This window comes from Pelophylax lessonae (genome assembly GCF_965119305.1).
Source record: "Pelophylax lessonae genome assembly, chromosome: 12".
Lineage (NCBI taxonomy): Eukaryota > Metazoa > Chordata > Amphibia > Anura > Ranidae > Pelophylax > Pelophylax lessonae.
Genome location: NC_138779.1, coordinates 111,058,988 through 111,080,776, shown reverse-complemented (window position 1 = coordinate 111,080,776; position 21,789 = coordinate 111,058,988). Strand labels below are relative to the sequence as shown.

The 21,789-nt window shown below is 46.0% G+C and overlaps 1 protein-coding gene across 1 annotated transcript in view; it reads right to left on the bottom strand.

The window, feature by feature from the left end:
• Positions 1–21,789, bottom strand: part of LOC309568665 (cytoplasmic phosphatidylinositol transfer protein 1-like) — a 279,806-nt gene that overhangs the window by 112,955 nt on the left and 145,062 nt on the right. Inside the window, exon 3 of the mRNA XM_082274403.1 lies at positions 17,964–18,052. Within this exon, the coding sequence (XP_082130529.1) occupies positions 17,964–18,052 (89 nt within the window). The remainder of the gene's footprint in view (positions 1–17,963; positions 18,053–21,789) is intronic.

The window sequence follows — 21,789 nt, the reverse complement described above, 5'->3', positions numbered from 1 at the left end:
GTCTACAAACTAGGAGAAAGATTTAGATCATTTGTATTCATTTTTTTTTTTTACTAGTAATGGCGGCGATCTGCAATCTTTAGTGAGACTGGGACATTGCAGTGGACAGATCAAACCCCTAACTGACATTTTTGACACTTTTGGGGGGACCAGTGACATCACTACAGTAATCAGTGCGAAAAATGTGCACCGTTACTGTAATAATGACACTGGCAGGGAAGGGGTTAACCCACGGTGATCAAAGGGTTAAGTGTGAGCCTAGGGGAGTGTTTTCTAACTGTAAGGGGGAGGGACTTGTGGAATCCAACACAGAGAACTGTGATCCTAAATAGGATTCCAGAGAGAACAATAGTCTGCTGTGTTTACAACAGCAGACCGTCGTTCTCTCTCAGCTGGGAGCGATCACTGGTGCCCAGCAGCAATCGCGGCCTTCGGTCCTGTGGATTGGCTTCTCAGCTTCCTAATGGGGATGGGGCGCGCCCCCAGGAGCGCTCCCGCGAACAGACATACCCATATGTCGGTTCACGCAGCTGAGCCAGCCTGCCACAGTATATTTGCAGTAGGCAGTTGGCAAGTAGTTAAAGACAAATGAAACGGAGTTTTCAGTTTGTGGTGTGCAGGTACAGTTTTGTTGTGCTTTAAACTCTCATTTATATGCCCTGGATCCCTGGCAGTATTAGATCAAGATGGGGATCTAGACTTACTTCCAAGAGACAGACGGCTATCAGGCAGTTAAAGCTAGAGCCTGGTCAAGTGGCATTTAAGCAGGGTGAAACTATGGGCATGGGTCAAGGCTTGGAGAAGACACACCTAAGAAAACTGCATATCCACCAGACATGTTAACCACTTAAGCCCCGGAAGATTTTACCCCCTTCCTGACCAGGGCCTATTTTGCGATTCGGCACTGCGTGACTTTAACGGACAATTGCGCGGTCGTGCGACGCTGTACCTAAACTAATTTGACGTCCTTTTTTTTCCCCACAAACAGAGCTTTCTTTTGGTGGTATTTTATCACCTGTGCGATTTTTTGATCATGTGCTATAAACAAAAAAAGAGCGTCAATTTTGCAAAAATAACAATATTTTTCACATTTTTTTATGAAATTCCCCCCCCAAAAAAATGTAAAAAAATCAAAATTTTTTTACATTTTCGGACCAATTTGTTTTATGCTACATATGTTTGGTTAAAAAAAAAAAAAAAAAAAAAAAAAAAAAAAAAAAAAAAAAAAAAAAAATCGCAAAAAGCGTATTTTGATTGGTTTGCGCAAAAGTTATCGCGTTTACTAACAAAGGGAAAGATTTTTGTCATCTTTGTTGTTTTTTTTTTAAACGCATAATGGCAGTGATCTGCAATTTTTTTTGCGGTACTGCGACATTGCGGCGGACAGATCGGACCCTTGACTGACATTTTTGACACTTTTGGGGTTACCAGTGACATTTCTACAGTGCTATACATATGCACTGTTACTGTAAAATTACACTGGCAGTGAAGGGGTTAACTTCTTTTTGAGAGGGATGGGTTGTGTGTGTCCCTAACTGTGATTGGCTGTGGCTTGAGGTGTAGGAACATAGTAGAACCGTATGATCACTATTCCTACACAGGGGAGAATGACAGGCGGCTTGTTTACATTTCACCCTCTGCACCGACGATCGCCGAGTGACCGGTGGACATCGGGTCCGCCGGTCACACGTGCGCAGGGGGGGTCCATGACCGCGTGGGAGCGTGCCTCCGGGGGCGCGCGCTCGCTCCCTAGACCCTCACAGGCTAGCGACGTAGTGCTACGTCGCTCTGCCTGTGAGGGTCTGACCGCCGCAGTAAATAGTCGTGCGGCGGTCGGCAAGCGGTTAAAGCATTTGTTACCCCAACACTTCATATTCCTAATGTATGCCTGCTATACCATGTACTTGTATGAGAACGTATCCGGTTCTTTGTATTGCTTCCTTTATGTGAAAAAAGGAAATCAGGGAACTGGAGAAAGTGCAGAGCAGAGCAACCAAACTAATGAGGCATGGAGGAGCCTGGTGTTCTTGCCAAAAAGTGCCTAGCTAGGAGAGGGAATATGAGGATAGCATCCATTATACAGAAATAGGGCATGTGGCTGCCAGCAGAAGAGTGTAAGCTAGTGGTTCCTAACTGTACATTCTTCAAATCACCTTCTATATCGTTACTCCTCAGACAGAAATAAAATTTCAAAGGAATTTGTGAATGTATGCATATAGGCCTCGGAGAAGAAGAATTTTACTTCAAGCATGTGGACCTTCAAAACTTGGACAAATCCAAAGGCTGTCTGCAAAGAGTTCCAAATATTATTTCTTACTCCACCACAGTGTTTACCAGGACAAGATCAGAAGGACTGGACTAATCTGAACACTCAGTCAGAAAACAAAAAGTGAAAAGAACGGAGTATAAGTGAAAAAATCGGATTTTTGTAAGATCTTACCGTAAAATCCTTTTCTCTTAGCTCATTGACAGACGTAGTCTTCTTGATTCACAAGAACTGGGTTATGTTGTCTCCGCAGGAGCAGGACTAGGCAGAAAGAAAAAAACGTTCTGGCTCCACCTTAGGGGCAGTCCCTGAGGGTATATCCTCCCTCTCTCTGCTACAAGGCATCAGTTCTGTCACAAAGCAGCAACAGAGAATTTAACCCAACCCAACTCAATGATAGAGGGGCGGGTACTACGTCTGTCAATGAGCTAAGAGAAAAGGATTTTACGGTAAGATCTTACAAAAATCCGATTTTCTCTGTCGCTCATTGACAGACGTAGTCTTCTTGATTCACAAGAACTGGGACATCCAGAAGCAGTGCCACAAATGAGGGGTGGGATTGACCGAAATCAAAATCCAATCTAGAAGGCCCAACCGATGCCAAACTAGAAGTTTTAAAGGCTCATTATAAACAAAGAATGAGACTCAAATGAAAATTTCCAACGGAAAAAAACCCTCGAGGCAGACCACTGGTCTCCTCAAATGGCGGCCTGCAAAACCTTGCGGCCAAACGAGGCATCAGACGATGCCATTACATCAACTTTATAATGTTTTGTAAAGGTATGCACCGACGACCAGGTAGCCGCCTTGCACACCTGGACCACTGACGCCTGATGGCGAAAGGCCCATGACGCACTAAGTGCCCGAGTGGAGTGCGCCTTAACAGGGAACGGGGGCTCCTGACCCTTAATAGAATAAGCCTGTACCACCGTCTGTCTGATCCATTTGGAAATAGTCGCGGCAGATGCAGGCAACCCCTTTTTGGGTCCATCCGGGATCACAAAAAGTGAATCCGTCTTGCGAAACGAGTCTGTCGTTTTCAAGTATACCCTGATCGCCCGGACCACATCCAAGGAGTGTAAAGCAAACTCCCGAGGATGACTGGGCTTAGGACACAGGGAAGGTAATACAATTTCTTCATTCAGATGAAATTCTGAAACCACTTTTGGTAGGAAGGATGGATTCGGACGAAGAACCACCTTATCTCTATGAACCACCAGATATGGGGAACGACAAGATAAAGCGGCCAGTTCTGACACCCTGCGTGCAGAAGTGATAGCCACCAAGAAGGCCACCTTCTGGGACAACGTAGGTAGAGGAATCTCCCTAATATCTTCAAAGGGAGGTTTCTGAAGAACCGACAATACTAAATTAAGATCCCAGGGTGGTAACGGCGCGCGCACTGGCGGAGCCAGATGTCGCACACCCTGGATGAAATTCCGCACCAAAGAATGAGTAGCCAAAGGCTTCTGAAAGAAGATAGCTAATGCTGAGACCTGACCCTTGATAGTGCTCAAGGCCAGTTTCTGCTCAACCCCTTGTTGCAGAAAAGCTAATATTCGACTAACCGAATAAGACCGTGGACGGAACCCCAGAGGTTCACACCATGCAATGTAGGACTTCCATGTACGATGATAAATCTTTCTGGAAGTCGCTTTCCTTGCTTTAACTAGAGTAGGAATAACTGAAGCTGACAATCCCTTGTCCTTCAGCACCTGGGTCTCAATAGCCAGGCCGTTAAAGCCAGCGATCGTAAAGCAGGATGGAAGATCGGTCCCTGAGACAGTAGGTCCTCCCTGAGAGGAAGTCTCCACGGGACGTCCGCCACCAGTCTGACCACGTCGGCGTACCAAGCTCGGCGAGGCCAGTCCGGAGCTACCAGGATTACTGGAATTCCTTCCTCCTCTATCCTGCGAAGAAGTCTTGGCAGTAACCCGAGAGGAGGGAAGGCATACATTAGCTGGTATTGCCCCCACGGGGCGATCAGTGCGTCTGCGGTCTCTGCTAGAGGATCGCGGGAGCGAGCCACGAATCTCTGTACTTTCCTGTTGAATCGTGATGCCAACAGATCCACATCCGGAGTGCCCCACCGTAGGCACAACTGGTGGAAAACTTCTGGATGGAGGGACCATTCCCCCTGATCCAGAGTCTGACGGCTGAGATAATCTGCCTGCCAATTCTCCACCCCCGGAATGAACACCGCAGAGATAGCTGGAACAAATCGTTCCGCCCAGCAAAGAATGCAAGCCACTTCTTTGGCCGCTCGGACACTCTTGGTGCCCCCCTAGTGATTGACATAAGCCACGGCCGTGGCGTTGTCCGACTGGATCCGAACTGGGCTGCCCTGGAGCTGCTCGGTCCAGTGAATCAGACAAAGTCTGATCGCTCTCAGTTCCAATACATTTATCGGCAACCTGGATTCTTCCAGGGACCAAAGTCCCTGGAGAGATAACTGACCGAGAATTCCTCCCCATCCGGATAGACTGGCATCCGTGGTCACTATCGTCAAATATATTGGCAGAAATGACTTTCCCTGGCTGAGCATCGGAGACCGAAGCCACCAGACCAGAGACTCTCTGGTCTGTTTGCTCAATCGGATCCGATTGTCCAGGGATTCCGGATTCCGATTCCATCTGAGAAGAATCTCTTGCTGAAGAATTCGGGTATGGGACTGGGCAAATGGGACTGCTTCGAAGGAAGCCACCATCAACCCCAGAACCCTCATGCAAGTTCGAAGAGAAGACCAGCTGTTGGATAGTAACAACTGGACTGCTGATTGAATCTTCCGGAGTTTCCCTACCGGAAGGAAAACTCTTGACCTGACTGTGTCTAGAATTAGACCCAGATATTCGAGCCTCTGGGTGGGAACCAGAAATGACTTTTGCTGGTTCACCAGCCACCCGAATTCCTGTAAAGAAATTATAGTAATTTCTATGTTTTGTAGCAGGGTCTGAGGAGACTCTGCATGAAGCAGGAGATCGTCTAGGTACCCTAGAATCGATATGCCTCTTTGGCGCAGTAGTGCCAACATTGGGGCCAACACCTTCGTGAAGACCCGAGGAGCCGTGGCGAGACCGAAAGGTAACGCCACAAACTGATAGTGGTTCTCTTCTACGGAAAAGCGTAGAAACCGCTGATGTCCTGCGAAAATGGGAACGTGAAGATAGGCGTCCTTGATGTCTATGGACGCTAGGACATCCCCTGGATGCAGGAAGGCTGCTACTGTGCGAATGGATTCCATCTTGAATTTCCTTATGTTGAGAAAGGAATTGAGTGCCCTTAAGTCCAGAATTGGACGCGCTTTGCCCTCTTTCCTGGGTATTGTAAATAGGTTTGAATAAAAACCCTTGAAAACGTTTGTCCAAGGAACGTGGACTACCACTCCTTGTTGTAGTAAATCCGTGACTGCTCTCCGCAGATCTTCTAAACGATCCGGGGATAGTAGGATATTGTAAGGGAAGAATCGCGCCGGTGGGAGAGATCGAAACTCGATCTTGTACCCTGACCTTATGACTTCGCAAACCCACTTGTCCGGGATTCTGGAAAGCCATGGATCCGGGAACCAGCGAAGACGTCCCCCCACCCCAATTATGGTTGGGGGCGCACCTTCAGGCTTTGGACGATTTATCTTCAGGTCTGGAGGGGGCGGGCTTTTGCTTGCCCGACCAACGTCCCCTGAAGCCTCCTGAAGGAGCTTTGGAGGACTTCATTTTTTCACCCGCGGGACGAAAAAACCTCTTGTGAGCAGAGAAAGAAGGCCCTCGTCTTTGACGAGTTCCTTTACCCTTAACATTTTGCGGTAAAAAGGTGCTCTTTCCACCCGTGAGATCCTTAATGATCTCATCTAAGTTGGCTCCAAATAGACGCTCTCCTAAAAAGGGGATATTAGCCAATGCTTTTTTGGAACCTTGGTCGGCTAACCAACCTTTTAGCCACAGTGTACGCCTGAGAACCACTGCTGAAACTGATGCTCGCGCCAATAATGGAGTGGCGTCTAACGCCGCATCACACACAAACTGTAACCCCTGTATCATTTGTTCCAACAAATCTGATACCGCCTGAGGGACCTCTTCTAAGTCCCGGCGTAACCACTTGGTCCATTCAGTTACAGTCTGCGAAACCAGACCAATAGCAATTATTGGTCTGAAAGCTGATCCAATCAAGGAAAACATGGTGCGAGACATAGCTTCTATCTTGCGATCCACTGGATCTTTAAAAGACGGAGCGTCTTCTAAAGGAATAACCGTGGCTTTATTCAATCTAGCAATTGGTGAATCCACCACAGGTGGTTCTGTCCATTTCTTAATGAGGGTTTCCTCAAACGGATAACGCCTGTTAATGCGTTTAGAAATAGCAGAGGTGCGTTTTGGCAGACTCCATTCTTCTTTGATTGGATTGCCAAAACATTTGGGCAATGGAAAAACCTTCGCCACTTTGATGCGTTTTTTTAGTCCCAAAAGGGATTTCAGTTTCAGCTATTTCCGACGGAATACCCTGTAATCTTAAGGTTTCTTGAACAGATACAATGAGTGCGTTTACCAACGCTTCCTCTCGGGCTATGGCTGATGCCGAAACATCCTCCTCACTGTCTGAAGAGACAGTACCCGAGACACCAATCCCAGATGAAGTACCTGCAACTGCAGAAATAGGCTCAGATTCTGAATCCGAAGTTTCAGATAATAAGGGGTTAGGCGGGGGTCGCTTTCTTGCGCCCTGTCCCTGACAAGCCACTTCCACCCGGGACACAAAAGTTTCCATAATAGCTGACAATGATTCAACCGTCAGTGGGGTGCTGGAGGATCCTGCAGACACCTCGAGGGGATCCGGTGGAGATACATGAGTGGCAGGGTCCATGTTAATTCAGGACACCTCTGCCAGTAAAAACAAAAACTTTTTTTTTTTTTTAAATAAAAAAATACCTCTTTTTTTTTTTTTATGTGTCTCCCCCTAGCGCAATAGCGCCCCTCAGAGTACCTGCTTCTCGATCCCCACAGAGAGAGAGAGGGACCCCCAAGGCTCACCACCCGATGCAGAGAAGTTTCCAACCAACTGCAGTCAGCGTCTGTCTTTTACAGACTGGAAAGAACTGTGTTCGTTTTCCCGGGTAGAAGGACGTGGCTCCGCCCCCTGTGTACGCCTTCCGGCATTCCCAGCTCTCCACGAGGTAGCTGGGCTCATCAAACATGGCCGCCCCCATACGGGAGACAATAGACTCCAAAAACATGGCGGCCGGCGTGACCTGAGGACATTCATGCACCCGGTCTACGGCAAAATGGCGGCGGACTGCCGAAATCGTTTTTCCCAGCACATCCACCTGCATCTCTGCTAAGTGGCGGTTTATCGATCTGCAGGAGGTACACTAAAATTAAGGTAGGATTATACCTCCTATGTCTGCTGTAATACTACAGTCTGCTGGGTAGAGTGTTAGCTCTCAAACCAAGTCCACTTCCCACCAAACACATACTGTATTTACAAGGGGGACTTTTAGTGTCAGATATATACTGACCATGTATGGAGGGGCCCATAATTCATACTGCCTCATAACGAGGAAAAAAGGGAACGTTTACTCACCATACCGAACCGACAGGCACCCTCTCTTCACAATACCCTCTCCACCGGGGTGGGGGGTTGTGGACCACTCCGGACGCCTCGACTCTCTGGTTCCTGGCGTCCAAGCGAGACTTTTAACTCGCAAGGTCAGTCCCTCCAATGGGACTCCGTCGCGGCCGACCCAGCGTGGAGCTCTGGTCTGCACGCGCTCGTAGGCAGAAACCGGGGTGACCACTGGATCTCAACATCCAGCCTGTCGCCCGGCCCCGCATACTTACTTGAATGTGTCGCGGCCGACCAAGCGCAATGCAATGGTCTGCACGCGCTCGTAGGCCGGCTGGGGTGACCACTAGTGTCGCCCAGTCCGGCGTATTTGCTTGAAGATCTCACAGGAAAAAAACACTGGAGAAAACTACCTAAAAAATATTTTTTCTAAAGAAAAAATCTTGCCAGGACCAAAAAGATCCCAGCAAGGAACTTAGGTCCTTACTCCTGACTAGACAGAAAAAAACTGATGCCTTGTAGCAGAGAGAGGGAGGATATACCCTCAGGGACTGCCCCTAAGGTGGAGCCAGAACGTTTTTTTCTTTCTGCCTAGTCCTGCTCCTGCGGAGACAACATAACCCAGTTCTTGTGAATCAAGAAGACTACGTCTGTCAATGAGCGACAGAGAAAGATCTGTTGAGCGGGCAGGCAAAATAGGTTTTATTTGCTTCAGCACCACAAAAAAAGGTGATATCTTGACAAGATAGCATAATCTCAAATCCCTGCATAAGCTTTTTAGAAGATAATAGAGCTTTTAATAAGATTTTTGGATACACAGATAAGAAGTAAGGGGAGGTCCTAAGAAATGCATTGCTACCCTGAAGATCTAGTGAGAACTATGAAGTGGGTGGACTTAGAAGCGTGACGACTGGGGCTTGTTTTGCAGACACTGAACTGAAAAGGTAGAGTTTAACCACTTTACCACCGGAGGATTTTGCTGTCTTACGTCTGGGCCACTTTTTGCTATTCGGCACTGTGTGACTTTAACGGACAATTGCGCGGTCGTGCGACGCCGTACCCAAATGAAATTGACGTCCTTTTTTTTCCCCACAGAGCTTTTTTTTTGGTGGTATTTGATCACCTGTGCGATTTTTACTTTTTGCGCTATAAACCAAAAAAGAGTGTAAATTTTGAAAAAACAACAATATTTTTCACATTTTTTTATATGAAATTCCCCCCCCCCCCCCCAAAAAAAATGTAAAAATCAAAATTTTTTTAAATCTTTGGCCAATTTGTTTTCTGCTACCTATGTTTGGTAAATATAATCACAATAAGCGTATTTTGATTGGTTTGCGCAAAAGTTATTGCGTTTACTAAGGGAAAGATTTATGTAATTTTTGGTGTTTTTTTTTTTTTAACGAGTAATGGCAGCGATCTGCGATTTTTTTTGCGGGACTACGACATTGCGGCGGACAGATCGGAGCCCTGACTGACATTTTTGACACTTTTGGGGGTACCAGTGACATTACTGCAGTAATCAGTGCTACAAATATGCACTGTTACTGTAAAAATGACACTGGCAGTGAAGGGGTTAATTTTATTGGAGAGGGAGGGGTTAATGTATGCCTGGTGCTTACTGACGTGTGTGGGGGGAGGTGACTGAGTGACAGGGACAGATCCAGGGTTCAGCTGCGCTGAACCCTGCAATCTGACCCTGCCTGTCACTTCGGAGATCCGCCCACTTGTGTTTACACAGGCGGGCGGATCTCCACACTCGATTTCCCGACGATCGGGGAAAAGCAGCGGCGATCGCCGCCGCTCCTCCCCTGGCCCGACTCCCGCTGTGACTGAATATAGCGGAAGCGCCTCCGGCGGCGCGCGCGCGCCGCCTAGAAGGGGGAGGGTCTGCCGACGTAGGTCTACGTCGTCAGACCTACAACAGCCACTTTTCCGCAGTAGGCTCAACGTGAGCAGCGGTAAAGTGGTTAAAGTGGTTGTTAAGCCACTTGCGTGACTTTGCATAATCCTCGGTTTCCTAAACTTGTGTGCCGCTGTCTTTTTTATAAATAAAATGCTTTATATACCTGGATTTCAGTGTGCTGCTTGGCAATCACGTGACCGGCCGGCTCTCTCCTCTCCGTCTGGTCATGTGATCACCGAGCAGCACACGGAGTTCAGGTATATAAAGCATTTTTTTTATATAAAAACACAGACATAGGCACACAGGCTTAGGAAACCAAGAGGATTATATGATTATTATATAGCGCAGCGCTTAACAAAATTAAGTCAGACATTACAGTTACAATACAATTTGGTACAAAAGGAATGAGATGGCCCTGCTCCTTAGAGCTTACAATCTAAAATAATATAGAACACATTAACAGTTATTTCAGCATCAGGAGGTGCGGGCGGGCCAAGACACAGCTGACAGACAGGGAGGGGAAGAGGACACAGGGGAGCAGAAAGCAGTGCTGTGGATGTAGGAGGCATGTAAACGGACTATGGTGTCAGGGCTCAGCAACCATTATACACTATGGCCAGTTTACAGGGGGGAGGGTAGAACCAGGCAGCATCAGCCAGGTTTTTTTTTTTTTTTTTTAGGAGATACATGGTGCCAAATTACACAGCACAAGCACTGTTCTGTATACCACGCTTTAAGGGAACAGGATAATTTTTTTTTTAGGTTAACAAACACTAACTGTTTGAGGCTTGCTACCTGTTACTATGTCCACTGTATCAATCATCCGTTTTCAACTTCTGTCTGCATTGTGAGCAAAATGTAATTTTTTGACAAGCAGTTACATTCTACACCAAATTAGAGGGTGGGCATTTCAGTTCCACAAGTTTCCATAGATTCACTCTCCAGCAGCAACTACACTCAAAAAAATTAAAGAACCACTTTTTAATAAGAGTATGGCATCAAGTCAGTTAAACTCCTGGTATATTGATCTGGTCAGTTAAGTAGCAGTGGGGGTTGTTAATCTGTTTTAGCTGCTTTGGCGTTAACTAAATTAACAGGTGCACTAGACTAGATTCAAATCCGGAATGGTTTTACAGGTGGGGGCCAATTATATATTTTTTTCCCTACTCATCTTTCCGACTGTTTTTCACTAGTTTTGCGTTTTGGCTAGGGTCAGTGTCACTACTGGTAGCATGAGGTGATACCTGGACTATATAGAGGTTGCACAGGCAGTCCAACTCCTCCAGGATGGCCCATCAATACGTGCCATTGCCAGGTTTGCATGGTCTCCCAGCACAGTCTCAAAAGCATGGAGGAGATTCCAGGAGACAGGCAGTTACTCTAGGAGACCTGGACCGGGCCGGAGAAGGTCATTAACCAATCTGCTTCATTGTGCAAGGAGGAACAGGATGAGCACTGCCAGAGCCCTACAAAATTCCCTCCACTAGGCCACTGGTGTGAATGTCTCTGACCAATCAGAAACAGACTTCATGAGGGTGGCCTGAGGGCCTGATCTAGTGGGCCCTGTTGCTCACTGCCCGGCACCGTGGAGCTTGATTGGCATTTGCCATCGAACACCAGAATTGGCAGGTCTGTCACTGGTGCCCTGTGCTTTTCACAGATGACAGCAGGCTCACCCTAAACAAATGTGACAGAGGTCAAAGGGTCTAGAGAAACCATGGAGAACATTATGCTGCCTGTAACATTGTTCAGCCTGACCGTATTGGTGGTGGGTCAGTAATGGTTTGGGGAGGCATATCCATGGAGGGACGCACTGACCTCTACAGGCTAGACAATGGCATCCTGACTACCATTAGGTATCGGGATAAAATCCTTGGACCCATTGTCAGACCCTACGCTGGTGCAGTGGATCCTGTGTTCCTCCTGGTGCACAATTATGCCCAGCCTCATGTGGCGAGAGTATGCAGTCAGTTCCTGGAGGATGAAGGAATTGATAAAATTTAATTGCCCCCACACTTGCTTGATCTAAATCCAATAAAACACCTTTGGGACATTATATTTTGGTCCGTCGGAAGCCACCAGGTTGCACCTCAATCTGTTAAGGGGCTCAGTGATGCCCTGGTCCAGATCTGGGAGGATATATCCCAGGACACCATCTGTTATCTTATTAGGAGCATGCCCTGACGTAGTCAGGCATGCATACAAGCACATGGGGGCCATACAAACTACCGAGTACCATTTTGAGTGGCACAGACCTCTACAGGCTAGACAATGACACCCTGTAATTATGTATAGCGGTCAAGCTCAAATGGTTATAATATCGAAAATACCGGAAGAGACGTGGATAATGAAATGCATTACATGTAACCGTTATGATAGACATATATACATATTAGTAAAATTTAAAAAAAAAAGACCACTATGAATATATTCAAATCACCTGATCTACAGTAGAGCCCACATATATTAAGACAATAAATAAGCAGTACCTAAATAATACCTCAAAATTTATTAGAACTCTGCATGAGGGATGAGAGGTAAAGGAGGGTATTCTGAGCAACCCACAAAGAACTATGGGGAATTTACTGTAGGGAATTAATTGAATCTACCATGCAGACAATCGCTAGTATAATGGAAGGTAAATCTACTCTAAGAGAAATATTGAGTGTTGAGGGGTCCTAATCAGCAATTTAGTATTAACAATATCAAAGAGAAAGATAAGATGAATGCTTTAAATGTGATGGTATATTTCAAAGTCACTAATAAAAGCAATTAATTAATCTATAATTCTATATTTAACCCTTGAGTAAAAGTGTTTATTAAAAATGTCCATTTTGATTCTAATTGACTGAGGGTCCTGATTTTATGATTTCCTCTGTTTTTTTATATGGTTCTATACCCCAGAATACGAGCCTTGAAGCACTGAGGAAGAAAGCACTATCACTAGGGCTGAAACAACTAATCGATTCATCGACAACTAATAGATTATGAAAATAGTTGTCAACTATTCTCGTAATCGATTAAATCGGTCAGCCGATTAGTTGTCCTGCATACAGAATGCATTATTTTTTTTACATATCAGAAAATACAGTGCAACGCACATACTTGTCAGTACACCGTCCATACATGTATGTAGATTGGCGAGAATGTGTGAATGTGTGAGGAGCAATGACTCATGGGAAATGCAGTCCTGGGCAAGAAAAGGAACCAAGGCAGAGGTTTTTTTTCTTTACCTTGCTATATACCTTGCTTGCAATCACTTTAGGCTCTGTGCAAGGAAAAAATCAGCATCTGAACCCAGAGAAGCTGGAGGCTAATAGACTAGAGGTGATACAAGGCATTACAATTACATTTAGAGTAAAAGTTTTACTAGTATACTAGTATTGTGCATTATGTTTAAAATTTTCATATCCATAAAAAAAAAAAAAAAAAAAAAAAGTCTCAGCTGTTAGTACTACTTTAATATATAAATGTTATTTTCCACCCTTCATATAGCTTCATGTTTTACTCCCAGTTAAAATATCCCACATATCCGACTTCTGGACATATTTTTTTATATACATACACGATATAAATACTTTCACTGTTTCACAGTAGAAATAATAATTATATTTGCAGTAGCGATTATCTGCTGTTTTTTTTACTATAAGCGCCGGTTCACACTACCGCGACGCTACTTCCCGGGGCGACCTCCGAGAGCGGCCGACACGGACTTCATAACATTGGGGCGACCAGGAGGCGACTGCCTTAGACTTCAAAGAAGCTCCGGACCCTTTTTCTAAGTCGGAGCGACTTGTGTCGCTCCTATTAGAACGGGTCCGCAGCTTCCCTATGGGAGGCGACCTGCGCGACCTGTGAGGCGACCAGGTCGCCTCATAGGTCGCCTTAGTGTGAACGGGGGCTAAAGGGCTATTTTTTTTTTTTAACCATATTATGACAGGTGATAAAAAAAAGCATGGGGCTGCTACTAAATATCCTATGCTGCCCATACATGTATTGGATTTTTGGACAAAAATATTTACATCTATATTTATACAAAAATTATTTGTATATTTGTTGAATGTTGTTTGAAAATTCCACTTGCTTTTAGTGCCGGTTCACATTTGTGCGATCACAGAGATTGCATGTAATTCGGAGTGCACTGCTGATAAAATCACATGCGATCTCTGTGCGGTGCAAATTCAGCCATACAGTTTGTATGGCTGAATTCGCATTGCAATCGCACCTAACACGCACAGGACCTTTTTTAGGGTCGATTAATCAAATCAATAATCGGCCAACTAATCGATTATGAAAATAATCATTAGTTGCAGCCCTATTATCATAAGTTTGGATATACTTCACAGCACAGGATCACGGGGAAGGCTCCCCACTGGTTTCACACACTCATATAAGGATTAAAGAAGCACAGGCACTTTTTCAGCTATTTGGTAATAGCTGCAATACACAGGATTACCATTGTATGGACTGTGGACTGTCAAATCACTTTCTCGAACCAGCACTATTTATTTGATTATTGTCACTTCAAGTGTATTGTATTGGTTTTATTTATTTTCATTTATATTAGCACCTTTAATATGCCAGTGGGTTAATTGATCATAGAGGTATTCCATTTAATAGCACATTGGCACTTCTAAAATTACCTATCTATTTTACATTTGCATTTTGTATATCTATTTGTGCACGCCACTCCCTCTAGTGGCTAAGGAAGGGCATCACATTTGCAGCACTTGGGTATATTTTTTATCCAGCACCATGCACTTTCTTATCATTGTATGAATATTTATCTATCTATTAGTACTCATTGCTATTGCATTCATATTTGACTTCGGTTTATTATTTCATTGAACACACACCAGAGAAGCACCTACCTCACACCCTTTTATTCATTTTAATATTTCCAATTGGAAATATAGAGGTGGCAGCACACTGCAACACATTGGTTATCACACATACCTATACGATTTCCAGAGCGCGGGATAGTCCCAGATCTTTTCTTATATTCCAACCATGCGTTTCGGGGAACCCCACTGACTAGTGACAAGCTTGTCAAAATAGGCAGGAAAACACCTTAGTCAGCTTGGAAGATTTGCGGGTGCCAAACTGCACCGGCGACGCCGACTCAGCAGTAGCTGAGTCCTCCAACTTTAAAGTTTCCCCCGCTGACCTAGGGCCTCCACCAGCGCTTTTTCATGCGCAGCTGCGGAGGAGGAGGACTCATCCTCACTATTCGAGCACTCAGCGTGCGCGTCCGCGGCGGCAATATCCACCTCAAATTCTGAGGAAGCAAATGATACAGGTGAAGGCGGGGGACGCTTCTTGCTAGGCCTCCTTTGCAGGGCCTTATCTCCTTTGGATACTAGTGACTGCAGGGCTGCTGCCATGGCCACCAGGGCAGACTGAGACCCAAAGGGTCCCACAGCTTCCAGGAGTGGGTCAGGTTAAGACACGCTCCAGGGGCTCCATGGTCAAGAGTTATTTAGAGCCGCTCTGTGCACAAACTAGAAAAAGTATTTTTTATCTTTGGAAAAAAAAAAAAAAAGAAGAGGGAAATCCCCCCCCCCCCCCCACACCCTCCCTGCTGGGGCACTACAAGAATCAGCGCACCGGCGTAGAATATAGCAGAGGAAGGATTGTGTACCCCCAGAGACTCACCAACTGAGCTGGAGAGCGCCAAACAGTGCGATGGAAAGAGGAAGCGCTGACACTGAAGGCCCCCGCAGCACATCACCACACTCAGGCTACAACAAGAAAATGGCCGCCGTTAATCTCTATGGGAAAACCAAAAACATGGCCGCTGGACTACACAAACACGGCCGCCGAAACTGGGAATATATAGAATCTATGGCAAAATGGCAGAACCACGCGGCGCTGTATGGGGCCCAGAACCCTACTATCCCTGCAGCACCCAGGTACGGACACCCCCAAAAGGGGGGCTGACAGAGGCACCCACCCACTACTCTCTGGCCCAACACCAGACAAGCCCCCCTACCCAAATGCACTCATGCCCCCCAAAAGGGGCTAAGGGGAGGGGGAGACTGGGGGAAGGTGAGGGCACCTATGCAGGGGGAACCCGGCTTTGGAGAAGGGGGTAGACATGAGGGGGAGGAAGGACACAGCAGGGGGACCTACCATCCCCAGGGAGGGCCCAGACCACCCCAGCAATTCTGTAAGAAAGGTGGGGGCACTACTCACCATACCACGGCACCAGGGGGGCGCTACTCCCAGCAGTCCACCGCACCATCTTGGAATGGGGGTGCTGCGGCCTGAGGTAGGCTGCGACTCTGATCGCGACTGCGGTCATGACCAGGGCTATGCGACCTCGTAAGGTGTTTCACTCGCCAGTCAGCCCCCGTCCAGTTGGGCTATGTCGCGACCAACCTAATCGTTGGGTCGCGCTTGCAGGCCAGACTGGGAAGGCCATAAGGATCCCAGTCCGGCTGTTGATTGTAGTTCACACAGGAACAAAATAAAGAAAAAGGAAAATTTCTATTTAAAAAAAGGAAACAATGCCAAGACCACAGATCCCAGCAGAGAGCCAGGTCCTTACTCCTTACAAAAAAAAATTGAAGTCTTATAGCAGAAAGTGATGGTATACCCTCTGGAAATGGCTCAGGGGTGTAAAAAAAGATAATAGCAGCGCCAAAATAAAAATGAATAAAATGATTAAAAAAACGTCCACTTGCAGTCCAAAATGTCCAATGCAATAATATGGATGAGGACGAGTAGAAGCAAGATCCCAAATACCAATGGTGAAATCAGATGGAATATACACCCAGTCCTGATGAGCACACTGCTTACCAGATGGTGATCATATATAGGCGATGCAAAATTCCCAATCAGCTCAACCAGAGAAAGGATATGCCACAGGAACTATTCACAGTATCTCCAACATATCACCAAAGAACCTCAAAGAACAGAGGAGGACAATAGTGTAGACTCTACAAGTAAACGTTTATTGAAATAAAGGAAATGTACTCACAATCTTGCGAAAGTTTAGGAGCATAGCAAAAATCAGAGAACCGCGGTATACATAGTGTGCTGATCGTTCGTGCAGAGTCGCCTTACGCGTGTCGTCATAGGAAGTGACATCCTCCCGCCTCTGACATGCTGGTAGGGTAATTGGATCCTGTCCAAATTGGGCCTACTATGTGTATGCATAAATGGGAGTTAGGGATCTTAGATTGTAAGCTCTTTGAGGGTTGGGACTAATGTGAATGTACAAGGTATATATGTAAAGCGCACACACACATATATAGGTGAACAAAAGAAAATTTATATATATATATATATATATATATATATATATATATATATATATATATATATATATATATATATATATATATATATATATATATATATACATATACATACATACACACACATATATACATATACACATATATACATATATACACACACACACATACATACATATATATACACACACACACACACACATACATATATACATTAAAAAAAAAATTCCCTTAATTTAAACAATTTGAAGCGGTTTAAACCCTTCCGAACATGTTCAACTACTTCAAAGATGACAGACAGAGATTGTATATTCTAATTGTTGATTGGGTAGGACTGGGATCTATATTCACCCTCCTTTTATTTTTCTTGCTTGTAAATTTCACAACTGGATGGGCAGAAATTCAAATCCTTTGGCAGGTAAAAACTATCAATGTGCGTAAAATGCTGTTAAATGTATATTCAATTTGCCTAGAGTTAAACTTAAAAGTAGAACTATAGGCAAAACTTTGTTTTCATTTTGGATAGAGGTACTGGAGAGGGTTTAACCCTGTGTTTTTTTTTTCTCTATTTGAGAGATTTACCTTCCTGTCCTATTGCCAAAACAGGAAGTGAGAGTAAATCCCTGCAAATTACAGGAACCCATTGGGGCCCCCCCAGATCACTAGAACTTCTGCCCCTATTGGAAGATTTCCCTTCTATTAGTTTTCTGGGGACAACCCAAAATGTGTGATTTACTTTTACTTTCAAAGATTACAGGACAAATAGAGAAGGCAAATGTCCCCAACGGTGGCACAGACAGCAATAATAACCTAAGTGTTCTAAGCCCTCTGCACACGCGCGCACACACCTTTGAGCTATACTTTATGCTGAAGTCCAAAATGGAAGACAACTTTGCCAAACCAATGTTTTGTTCAGGGATTCAAACTATAAATAGCTCAACGTAACCTTGATTTAGGTGCATATAATAATTATATATACCTGTGACTGTGTAGGGATAATAGTTCCAGGCCTTTTCAGTGATGTAGAAAATCTTCGGCACAAATCCTCGTACCCAAGTTGGCAGTTTGCTAGAGAGAGAAAAAAATATTTTAGAACACCCGGTATACATTACCCAAAACCGTTATTTTGAAATAACATAAGACACCCAATGTCTTTTTATAAAGCTACATTTTTAAAAAATGTTTACAGTCTTCCAACTGTTTTTATGCACAGATATCATCTACCAACCATATTGTAATTTTTTTAAAAAAAAGGTACAGTTTAAAAAAGGGAGCTCCAAACAAATGCTAAGAAAACAATTCAAAGCTGTACTCTAGGAATGGAAATAAACATTTTAGATACTGTAAAAAAAGTAGTCAAAATATGCATATTGTTGTGTGTGGGTTGTTGCTACAACTATACATGGTATAAAAATCATACCCCCAGTAGCATCTCTGCCTTTTCTCGCTCACCTAGTCACAAAACAGCCTTGTACTTTTTTTTCTCATAACGCACACAACAAGCTGTTAATGGAAGAGGGAAGGGGAGGAAAGCAAAAAGGGGAGAGGAAAGCAAAAAGGGAGAAGGGTATTCAACATGATCCCTTCTCCATTTACAAAGTGCCTTGTAACTTGTGAAAAATATACAAAGGCTTTTTGTGAAGGAAGGAATGGGGTGGGGATGAAACTGGAGCCCTTCACTGCCATGGCCATGTCTCTCTGGAAATCCAGTGCTGTGTTTGGGAGCCGGCTTGCAAGAAGATGATTTTTTTATGCTATGCTACAGCCATCCACACACAGTATACATTAGGGCTGGGGAATATAATCGAAAGATCGATGCATCGCGATTCCACCCTTCGCGATTCTGCATCCATGCGGGCTGCCGGCATAATCGATTATACGAAATGACGTCATCAGCCGCGGCCACGCCCTATCGCGCAAGGGAAAAAAAAAAATCACAAGATCGCAGGATCGGCAGCTGATTGGTGGGTTAATAGAAAGGCTCCGCCCCTCCCCTTCCGCCTCTGACCCGGGCCGAGGCGCAGCAAGACATCCCCCGCATGTATCGGCGTCCCACCTGCGGCCTAGAAGCCAGCCAGCCATCCAAGCCAGAAGCCGCCAGTCCAGTGAGTCCACACACAGGAGCGAGGAGCCCCAAGTGCGTCCCCATCGCAGCCAGCCAGCGCCGCCAGCCTCACCTCACTGTAGCCAACAGGCCCTGGAGGCCCAGCCGCCACGCCACTGCCAGTGACGCCAGCCACAGAGCCCAGAGAGCAGCACAGCACCTGTCCTCCTCTGCAATGCAGTGCACAACAACCCACACAGTCACACAGCAGGTATGTCCGAACAAATAATTGTGTAATCATTCATGGGGGTCTCTCGTCTGTATCTCTGGGGGATGTCTGTAATGGGGGGGGGGCCTGGGACAGGGGACGGTCGGTCGGGGTCCGGGGGTACTGTTCTGCTGTGGCAGTCTGGCAGCCAGGGGGGTCAGTCAGTGTCAGTGGGGGCCTGGGGGTCTCTGTCAGTGTCAGTCAGCTATGGGGGTCTGGGCAAGGGGGGGACTCACTCAGTGTTTGTCAGTGCTGTGGGGGATTGGGGAAGGTGTGGGGGACATCCAGGTCTCTGTCAGTGTGGGGGTCTGGGCAAGGGGGAGGGGGGACTCACTCTCACTCAAGTGTTTGTCAGTGCTGTGGGGGATTGGTGAAGGTGTGGGACTTCCAGGTCTCTGTCAGTGTGGGGGTCTGGGCAAGGGGGGGGGGGGGACTCACTCACTCTCAGTGTTTGTCAGTGCTGTGGGGGATTGGGGAAGGTGTGGGACATCCACCCAGGTCTCTGTCAGTGTGTCAGGCTGCAGTCAGCTCAGCTGTGGGGGGAGGGGGGTCTCTGTCAGTGTCACTGTCACAGGCAGCTGTGGGGTAAGGGGGGGCCCCGGGGGTTTTGGCTCAGTGCATGCAAGGAAGGGAGTCTGACAGACAGTCATATTTTATGAAAGATGTTGCTTGGTTGATTTGTTGCGGCTTAGTTTACAAGTTTTTATTTTTTATTTTTTTTTTAAACACTGACAGAGTTTGGCAACTTACGTCATCCGTCTCCGTCACATACGTGGTAGTATGGTTATGGCACACCTAGAATTTATTGCAATGCATATTCACATAAAAGGATTTATATATAATGTTTTGTGGGAATTTATGATGACCATTTTCACAAGAATATTAGCTTGGCTGGCTGGCTTCTTCTATCTTGGCTTGCCTTAAAGTACCACTATAGGCCAAACTTTATCCAAAATCCAAAAAGTTTGGCCTTTAGTTGTACTTTAAATGGTGGTAGGCCTGGCTTATATTAATATTTTCTTTTATGAAGCAGTAAACTGCACTACTACAGTTTTTTACTAATTTTACTGTTACTTCTAGTAAAATACTAGTGTCTGTCTCTGCTATGCTGTTTGCATTTTCAGATCTTCCTATATGTTTGCAGTGCAAGTACACTAAAGTATGCAGGGCTTGCAGGCCATGACAGGGTCCAGGAAAGTGTCCTTTGAAGCAAATGAAAATAAAAAGGATTCTTTTATTTGTGACTGCTTGATTGTTTGTTTTTTTTGATAAAGTTTTGAAAACCATTGGGCAGTGGGCTGGGCATGGGCATTGGGCAGTAATCGTGATGCATCGCTGAATCGAATCGTATCGAATCGCGACCCTAATAATCGTAATCGCATCTAATCGTGAGGTAAGTGAAGATGCACAGCCCTAGTATACATTAGGGCTGCGCATCTTCACTTACCTCACGATTCGATTACGATTATTAGGGTCGCGATTCGATACGATTCGATTACGCGATGCATCACGATTACTATGGGGACCCTTTTCTAAAGGGGGGATCTATGGTGACCCTTCTCTAAAGGGGGATATATGGGGACCCTGCTCTAAAGGAGATCTATGGGGAGCCTGGGCCTGTCCTAAAGGGGATCTAGGGGAACTGAGCTCTAAAGGGGGATCTGTGGGGACCCTGCTCTAAAGGGGGATCTATGGAATAGATCCCCTTTAGTGCAGGATCGCCATAGAACCCCCTTTAGAGCAGGCCAGCATCCCCAGAGATCCCCCTTTAGTAGAGCAGGTCCCCCATAGATCCCCCTTTAGTAGAGCAGGTCCCCTCATAGATCCCCCTTAGAGCAGGCCACATCAGGTTAGAAGAGTTACCTGATGCTAGTTGTAGTACCGTAGGCCCTGGTAAGGAGGAATGATGAGCTCTGTAGTCCCCCTAGTTGTAGTATAGCAGGCTCTGGTAAGGAGGAATGCTGGGCTCTGTAGTCCCCCTAGTTGTAGTATAACAGGCTCTGGTAAGGAGGAATGCTGGGCTCTGTACAGAGCCCAGCATTCCTCCTTACCAGGGCCTACTGTACTACAACTAGAGGGGCTACAGAGCCCAGCATTCCTCCTTACAAGGGCCCTCTGTACTACAACTAGGGGCACTACAGAGCCCAGCATTCCTCCTTACCAGGGCCTGTTATACAACAACTAGGGGGACTACAGAGTCTGTAGTAGTCCCCCTAGTTGTAGTATAACAGGCCCTGGTAAGGAGGAATGCTGGGCTCTGTAGTGCCCCTAGTTGTATTATAGCAGGCCCTGGTAAGGAGGAATGCTGGGCCCTGTAGTGCCCCGACTTACCAGGAAGCAGAGCTGCAGACAGTTGTGGATGAAGTAGCGGTAGGTGTATGGAGTAGGGCTCGGACAGGTCCTGGGTGATGCGCCTCATGTCAGGAATTTGGAGCTCGGACTAGTGCAGTGCACGGTACAGGTGGAAAGCAGGGCCTCCTCGCTCCCCTGCGG